The sequence below is a fragment of the Aplysia californica genome, unplaced genomic scaffold (genome assembly GCF_000002075.1).
Source record: "Aplysia californica isolate F4 #8 unplaced genomic scaffold, AplCal3.0 scaffold00501, whole genome shotgun sequence".
Taxonomy (NCBI): domain Eukaryota; kingdom Metazoa; phylum Mollusca; class Gastropoda; order Aplysiida; family Aplysiidae; genus Aplysia; species Aplysia californica.
This window is the reverse complement of record NW_004797771.1, coordinates 530,180-539,164: the sequence shown is the minus strand read 5'-3', so window position 1 is coordinate 539,164 and position 8,985 is coordinate 530,180. Positions and strand designations below refer to the sequence as shown.

Sequence of the window (8,985 nt, the reverse complement as noted above, 5' to 3'; positions counted from 1 at the left end):
GTATATATATATATACAGCAAAGAGACAAAATATTAGGCCTAATCAGCAAGCTGTTCAAATGTCGTAAGTCCAGAAAGCAAAATTTTTCAGGAAAGAAAAAAACAGTTCCATACAGTTCCATTCTTTAAAAATTATACCTAAATTAGATATCTTTTTTCAACATTCAGAATTTGAATTTAACCAAAATATTTCTCTGCAGCACCAAAAAAGGAAAAAAAATTAAAATGTTGGGCTTAGTAGACATGTACAGCTGGTTGACCAATCAGCTTGTGTAATGATTAAAGAAGGGAATCAAATTGGTAAACTAGAGCTTGATTTTTCTTTTAGGATCATCTGGACGTTTTTTTCTCGAATTTTTTTGTGATTGCTACCACCCAACAAATCCAAATATGGACTTTTCGTAAGCACTGCCAGTCATACGTCGATGGAATAAGTACCTTATGCTTACAATACTTAAACCAACTATATAATCGTGGAAGAAAGATAAGGGTAGTTACTAGTATCGATTACTCCATGTACATTACTACTCAAACTTTTTTGGCTCACCATTAAAATTCTGAGGTTTTAGGACTCAAAGTCCTCCATTTCAGATTAGAAAATCAAGTTTTAAGGAACAGACCCCTGTGCAGTGGTGTAAGATTGGTGTGTTGTGAGATATTGCATGCGATTCTGTTATGTTTTGGTATCTATATTTGACTATTTTGATACTATACCATTAAATGGCAATTTAAACAAATATCCTCTCACCTGATTCAAGCCGCTTTTCAGTATGTTATAGAGGAAGGATTTTTGGTTCTAATGACACCAAAATCATTTCTGTTGCAATTTTTTTACCCTCATAGTGCAATGCACAGCTAAAGTTATTCGCCTATAAGAAGGCATATGTAGCTTTTCTGTATAAAAGTCAAACATTTTCAGTACCTCTGGATTTTTTATACACCAGCAGCAAACAATTCCAGGCTTTTGCTTGGTGAACTCAAATTGACCATAGCCGACTGCCACAAGATCCTGTGAAAAGAGAAGCAGAAAAAATACATACAATATCAACTTTTGCAGCTGTTTTATTCCTTACAAAATAATTTTGATAAACAGGAATACATACCAACTAATGTTAAAAAATAACATATGAGTTCTGAATATTCTCAAGTAAGTTTCTAAACATAGTCTGTATATCTCTCCACTTGAAAATTATTTGCGAACTGAAACACAAATATTGAATAAAATAAGGGAATTAATTCTCAGTAGGTGTCATTTTATAAGTGCTCCAGCTAAACTTTGTACATTCTCAGAAACAATACAGATTCATCGACAGCTAGCCTCTGTGCAGCTTGCCCCTGTCGGGCTGTAGTCTTCCTGGCAGTGCCTCCAAACCTGCTTCTTTTTTTTTAAAAGTAAGTGTTTTACGGCACTTGCAACACAATAAGGTCATATAAGTGCCGAAGATTAGAGGTGTTACAAAACACTAACAGTAACAAACACAAGAAAGAAGGAGGGGAGATAAAGATGATAGATGTTTGAAAGGATAGAATGAGCAAACCACACAAGAGCACCCGCCAACCAACCACCCACAAACCGGTTCTGTGGAGTAGTGGTCAAACTTTTTCCTAAAAAAAAAAGCAGAAGAATTGAGTTCACTTCCCACATTGGGAAGTTTCTTATCGAGTGTTTCCATCTGTTTGCTCGTGTGCAGCATTCCATCCAGCCCAAGTTTTCCCTGAAAGGTACGATCGAAGCAGCCGGCCTCTCACATGACCAAAGCTGTGTCCATGGAGACACAAATTGGGAACACAAATTTGAGCCTCTCTGAAAGCAGTTTCTTCCTCTGCCTTGTGTCCGGCCTAGGTATCCCTTGTTTCCACGAGCTCACGCTGCAGCATTGTTATATTTCAACCTCATCCACTCCCAGATGTAATCCTTTTGGTCAACTTCTCATAATACGGAGATGCCAACTGGCCATGAAAAAAAATCTGAACTTTTCTGAACCCATGGAAACATGTATGCAGGGACTCAAAACTGATGAATCATGTACTTCTAAGGCATCTTGTATTAAGACTATTTTAACATCAAGTGCAATAAATGACTCACAAAAAGAAATTAAAATGTAAATAAATGTATTAGCACACATATATTACAAAATCGGGACAATTTTAGAAATACACATTTCCAGATTTATCCAGAAAAAGGACACAGTCAGAGCTGGCAGTTGATACACTCAGCTCTCTCTTCACTCAACACCAGAGATCAACCCTCTTTTTGGTCACTTGCTACTCATCATTGAACTTCTATTCGCAGACAACCAATGTCTTATTCATCCAAACCAACAAAGCCTCCAAAATCCCACTACCAAACTGAACTACAGCTGCAAGAAATTTGACATGAAAATAAGTACATCAAAATCAAGTTTCGAAAGTGAGCCGAAACTGTAGTCCCCTGAACATCAATGTCAATAGTAAACAAGTGAGACAGGTGAAGGAGTTTAAATATCTTGGCAGGATTTTTTCTGAAAACGGGTCCATAGACAGAGAAATAGACGTAGAAATGCCAACACTGTCACCAACCAGCTCGCACCCCTCCTATCTCATCCAAACATCTCCATGGACACAAAGAGACAGCTTATCACCTCAATATTAATACCAACATTATGCCACCAGTGCCAGACCTGAACATTAAGTAAAACCCATGAAAGCAAAATCACTGCATGCAAAATGAAATGTCTCCGCAAAACCCTTAACATCACAAGCCGAGACAGGCAGAGAAATGAAGAAGTAAAAGCAGCTATTGGCACTGAGTCCTGCCTGCATTACATAGAAAGATAGAGAATAAAATGGTTTGGCCACCTGTTACGTATGTCACTTAATCAGCCAGCCTCAAGAGCCTACAACACCAAGCACTCAGGCTATAAAGGAAGAGGAAGACCACGCAAAAGGTGGATCGAGGGTGTCAAGGATGTTCCATGTTCAACTTGTTCCATGTGAAGTTCACGATGTACCTACCAGGTTAGACTTGTTCCAAGCAATGCAGCTGACATTCTTGTTCCTGGTCAAGTTGCAGTTGTAGGACCAGAGGCGGTCCAGGTTTGGTCCCATGTCCTGAACAGACACTGTACTGGCACTCTTTTCCTCTGAGAATTCCAACAAAAACCAAAAAATGCATTAATATTAAATGTGACCAACTTCAAACCCACCTTTATGCGGATCAAGTGTGAACAGAGCCCACTGATTGACAATACTTTATTGAGTCTAAGGAAAATGTAAAACAAAGCACAATCTAGCACCCACATAGTGAAATCGACAGGAAGCGAAAATCTTTTCTTTTTATAAATATGTACGAAGTTTGGTATGTACATGTTCTAAATACAAAGAATATACAGTATAACAGGTTAGCTCAAATTCGTCGGGACTGGCCTCAGTAGTTTGAAGAGTCTGTAGTTAGATGGTTATCTTACAAAGATAAAGAAAAAAAAACCGGGATTACAGGCACAGTTCAACGGATGCGTGATTTCGAGTCTTCTGTGTTCGACCTATCCATGTCATACAGTACATATATAAGAAAATATTTGGGACCTAGAAATCTGTTAGTTAAGCGTATGTTTTGCTATGTATGTGTTTCACTACGAGCATGTTTGGCTATATGCCTGTTTGGCTGTGTACATGTTCATTATACTATATGTGCGTGCTGGACTGTAGCTGTCATTACTACTTGAATAAGTCCAGGACAACCCTGACACAAAGTAATCTTGGACATTGATGGGGTTGGACATTGATGGGGTTAGTCGACAAGAGAGATAGGGAGACTAGAAACAAACAAAAAGAATTTGGCCACAGTTCAACTATTAGCTGAAAAAGATGAAAACTTTCACTGCTATGTGTATAGTGAGAACAAAGCTGTTGACGTCAGTTTACCAAAATTTCGCTAGACACGTATACCATTCTAACTTACCAAACTTGAAGCTGTAAGGGTTCTGATTTAATGGGTTGACATAATAGTGGAAAGTTGGACGTTTCAGTCAAAGAAATAAAAATCCTTTAATCTAAGATTTTGCTCAAGAGCTTAACATTCTTTAGAGAAGTCATATTATATTGACTCATTAAAAAAGAAAGTTCACAAAACTTTAAACTTAGAATGCATTTTTTAAAAGTGACTTAAGATTTAAAAAAAGAAGAGATATCTTTTGCCATGTTGTTCAAAAAACAGACAAGCACAATGTCAATAGACAGGCCAGTCACAATAAAACACCTCACCAGGTGCAGAAAAGTAAAGGGCATTCACAGATTGGGAAGGTATTCCTTTATACTCTTTTTAAAATTTTGAAAGAGAGGACTACACCATATAAGCAGCCTTTACTCCAGCTGCTCTGCTTCAGTTTTAACGCTGGAAGGACTGCAAAAAGATCAAAAACTGGAAAATGATCCTTTGGAAATGCTGAGAAAAATCTATGTTAGTAAAAATAAAGGAGAAAATATACCACAGCTATAAAAACAAGGAATACCAGCGATTTAAAAACTTAATGACCCGATCAACAAAAAAGTGCCAGAAAACAAAAACGGCAATTTGTGAAACATTTGGTGCAACCGTGCTGTTTGGCTCTTCTACAGTTAGCAACGGGGACCGTTTTCAGACAGGAAATCTTCCAAAGTAAATAGATGCCAAACCAAACAAGTGATGGAAACAAATGCAAGAAATCTTTGTTAAAATCATCAAAGGACCAAACAAAAGGAACTTTTAATGACACCAATGGACTCAAAGGAAAGACGGTGAACATAGAGGAATTCTGCGCAAGGTTTATCATCCAGTCTGTGGCTGTCTGTTGGTGGAGAAATATTTATTACTTTGTTACACAGGGTGCCCATTACAGCTGGATCGGGCCGATTGCCCGACTCAGTCGCCTGAAACTGAAAACTTTTTGAGGTGACCGAGTCGGGCGATCCCATCTGCATTATTAACAAAAACAAAAAACAACCAGAACCAATTTGTAAAAACACCAGGAAAGGGAATTGTTTGAAGACCAATCTCCAAGAGAATCTAGAACTTTCCACTTCCTCGTTACCTGCGACCACCTGGAAAGCTTCGGGGATGGGGAGGTCGATCACGGCGTCTAACGAGGTTTTCTTACTCTGAACAACTCTCATCTCCAATCCACCATCATCTCCATCACCTTGGTGTAGAAGGAGTATAGCCTATCATACACACAACCACTTCATCTGTTACCCAGAACGAGGGATGTTGACCACAGGGTTTTTAAAAAATCAGAACAACTCCTATCTGCTTTTTGGTTTTACGAAGAGTTTTATAGAACTTGCAACACAATAAGGTCATATAAGTGCCGACGAATAGGTGTGTTACAAGAGAGTAACAAACACAAAAAAGAAGGAGGAGAGATAAGGACGATAGAGGTTCAATAGGAAAGAAGGAGCAAACCACACCATAGTACCCGCCAACCACCCACCTCCCATCTCCAATCCATTATCTCCATGACCTTTGTGAAGAAGGAGTACATCATTTAAACATGACATTTCATCCGTTACCAAGAATTAGGCCTTTCTCCTGCTCATCTCTATATCACTTTTGTGAAGAAGGAATATCCCATATATGTCATTTGACCCCAGAGCTGTGTTCAAACAAGAGTGGACGTTACAAAATGATCTACCTTATCATTCTATCATATACACGACAGTCAGTTTTTTTTACCCTGAATGAGTCATATCTCCAAATCATTGCTGTCAATTTTCTAGGGAGGGAGAAGGTCAGATCGTACATAACTTTAAACCCCCCCCCCTCCAAGAACAAGTTCTATCTCCAATTAATTTTTTCAACATTGACGAGGGAGGGAGTGTATCATATAGATATCAATAATCAAATGCAGTATGTACTGCTTACTTAAGCTCACTCTTGACACAAACACGCAAGAACTTCAGGAGCTTTGCTTGTCAAGAACTATGACGCCTTTTTTCAACAGCTAAGATGAAAATATTTTGTAGAAGGTACATGAAAACAATTAAATCATTCCATGACTAACATTTTCACAAACCAATTCAATGTGCTGATAAAAAAGATGAATTTAAGATTAAGGAGATTAATTAAGGTACTTAACGGATTTTAGCAACTTAGCAAGAGTATAACTATCACTAACGTGTCAATGAAACTATGCTCATCAAACTGATTTTCTCGCCAATGACTCTGTTTATATCTTTCAATGAGTCTTGTTCATAAATAAACTCAGCATGAGTATTCAAGTTGCATATCTATATATATATAAACAAACATCTGTCAAATTTGAAAACAGAAACAAAAATCTAAAATCAAAATGGAAGTGAAAAGTCTGAAACATCACATTCAATCAACAAAAAAATGTGAACCATAAAAAATCTAGAGGAGCAGGAAGAAAAATGTGAAATAATTCGACAAAAACTGCTGAAACTTGCCGAGTCATAATAAGACAAAATCAAAAAGCAAATGCCTACAGCATTGCTTATCCTTGAACCTCCTCCGGAAGTTTTTTTTCTTGATCTATTTAATTCTTGATGTTTGCACAGAGTGCCAGTCACTGGTTTGCTTTAGTACGACGCAATATCTCAAGAAGTCACAAACGTTTGCAAAAAAACCAACAAAAACAATGCCCCCCCTAAAAAACGTATCGCAACTGCATAAGGTCATATCAGCGCCGGAAGATTAGAGGTGTTACAAGAGAGTAACAAACATAAAATAGAAGAAGGGGAGATAAGGATGATAGATGTTAGAAATGTAAGAAGAAGCAAACCACACCAGAGCACTCACCAACCACCCACAAATGAAGTTTGATCTAACACAAACCAAAGCGGGAAGCAAAAACCCCACAAGTTTGGCAACATCATGACAGGAAAAATGAAACAGAGAAACATTCAGCACCTCTGTCACCTGCAACACTCGAAGCCTTCCGGGCTTTTTCTGAAACAGGCCCATTTAGGAATAAACTTTAACGATTTTTATTCCTTTTCTTCCATACTTTATTGAAAAAACAACATGCTAGCAAACTTGGTATGAAAAAATTTTACACCACACCTTCACAGACAAATCTTCCCCACAGAGATTTGAAATATTTTTTACACCCCATTGAGACAATTTAGATCACTTCAGTGGCAAGCTGCTTCAACCATGCCTGTCAATAACAACAACAACAACAACAACTACTTATTTTACTGCTTCACAAGAAGGTGGACAACTCATGAACACACAGATACAACACACAGATACAACACACAGATACGAGGGGCATACCAAAAGTTTTTTACCTGACCATGAAAGAAGAAAGGTAGAAAGCTGAAATTTGGGGTGAAAGTGAAAACCAACAATTATCTTCCTAGTAGGCACGTAAATTTTGATGAATTTCCGATGACTGGTTTTAACACCAGCACACTGTAAGTGAATGGAGGTATGTTCTCCAGTTTCAACATAAAAATGGAAAAAATTGAGCGCAGGGCAGTAATGGATTGCTTGTTCTTGCAAGGCAAGCAACAACAGGATATTATTACGAAGATGAATGCCCCATAAGGAACTAATTGCCCATCCCGTGCTGTGATGAAATGTTGGTGTAAAAAAAATTCAAATGTGGATTCGTGGACATTGAAGATGACTGCCGTGATGGTCACCCCGTGACTGCAACAACAGAAGAGAATGTGTTGAAAATTAAGGAACTTGTGTTGTCTGATAGGCGGGTGACAGTCGAACGTTTGAACAAAGAAACTAGGCTTAGCATTGCGATGGTTTCTGCTAGACGGGTCCCACGTTTGTAGACTCCTCCTCAAAAAGTGCAACGTGTGGATTGTTGTCAAGAATTGTTTAGTCCGTATGAAAAGGATGAAACTATGTTTTGAGAGACTTGTTAGAGTTGTAACCACGGATGAGACATGAGTCCACCACTATGATCCTGAGTAAAAATATGCATCAACGCAGTACAAATCACCCTCGTCTCCAACACCAAAGAAGGCAAAGGTGCAGCCATCAAGAGGAAAAGTGATGCAATCTTTTTGGGGGGGATTTTGGGGGACCAAGAAGGAGTGATTATGACAGACTATTTTGAAAATGGACATACGATCACCGGAGACCATTATTCTAATCAGCTAAAAAGAATTTCTAGAGGCTTTAAAAGAAAAGCGCAGAAGAAAGATCCAAAAAGTCATTTTGTTGCTTCGCGACAACGCGCCAGCACACACCTCAAGAAATGCTGGAGAAATTGCACGAGAAAATGGCTATGAAATTTTGCACATCCATCCTATTCTACAGATTTAGTCCTGTCTGATCTTTTTTTATTCCCCAAACTAAAAAAAAGGATTTAAAAGGAAGGCCTTTTGAAAGTGATGATGAGGTCAAAGAGGGCTGGTTTCCTAACATAGAGAGGGTCCTCTATTCTCAGGGTCTTTTCAAGGTCACACACTGATGGCAAAAATATGTAACTGTGGGAGGCGACTACATAGAAAAGACTAAGCTTAGTGCCAAATTTCAGCTTTCTACCTGTATTCCTTCATGGTCAGGTAAAAATCTTTTGGTATGCCCCTCGTAAAACACAGACACATTGGTCATGAACACACAGATACAACACAGACACAGTGGACATGAACACACAGATACAACACAGACACATTGGTCAAGAACACACAGATACAACACAGACACATTGGTCAAGAACACACAGATACAACACAGACACAGTGGTCCCGAAAAAGCCACATAATCCATAGACACGAAAATACAACACAAAAAAGAACTCCGCAAAACGTGTACACGAGAGCTCTTTTCTTTGTTCACAAAACGCTCTAAACAGCTATAATACATTCACAAGAAGCTTGCTATTAAAAAAAAAAATATCCATTATTCTTGATATGTCTGAACAATAGGCCCTGCAGAGAGTACTGAAAAACTTTTACGATAAACAGTGAAGACAAACACAGCAGACTGGTTAGATAAAGGGTCTGGTGAAAAATGGTAAACCAAAGCGGGGCAGGGGGAGG

The 8,985-nt window shown here is 38.4% G+C and overlaps 1 protein-coding gene across 4 annotated transcripts in view; it reads right to left on the bottom strand.

Annotated features, from left to right (window-relative positions):
- LOC101847756 (WD repeat-containing protein 78) overlaps positions 1–8,985 on the bottom strand; it is a 48,857-nt gene that overhangs the window by 22,657 nt on the left and 17,215 nt on the right. For 2 of the 4 annotated variants that reach the window (XM_005105925.3, XM_005105927.3), the window contains 4 exons: positions 6,887–6,925; positions 5,049–5,156; positions 2,995–3,122; positions 923–1,009 (listed from right to left, as the gene is read on the bottom strand). In XM_005105925.3, the coding sequence (XP_005105982.1) occupies positions 923–1,009; positions 2,995–3,122; positions 5,049–5,156; positions 6,887–6,925 (362 nt within the window). The remainder of the gene's footprint in view (positions 1–922; positions 1,010–2,994; positions 3,123–5,048; positions 5,157–6,886; positions 6,926–8,985) is intronic. The other 2 variants (XM_005105926.3, XM_005105928.3) reach the window with 2 other exon arrangements.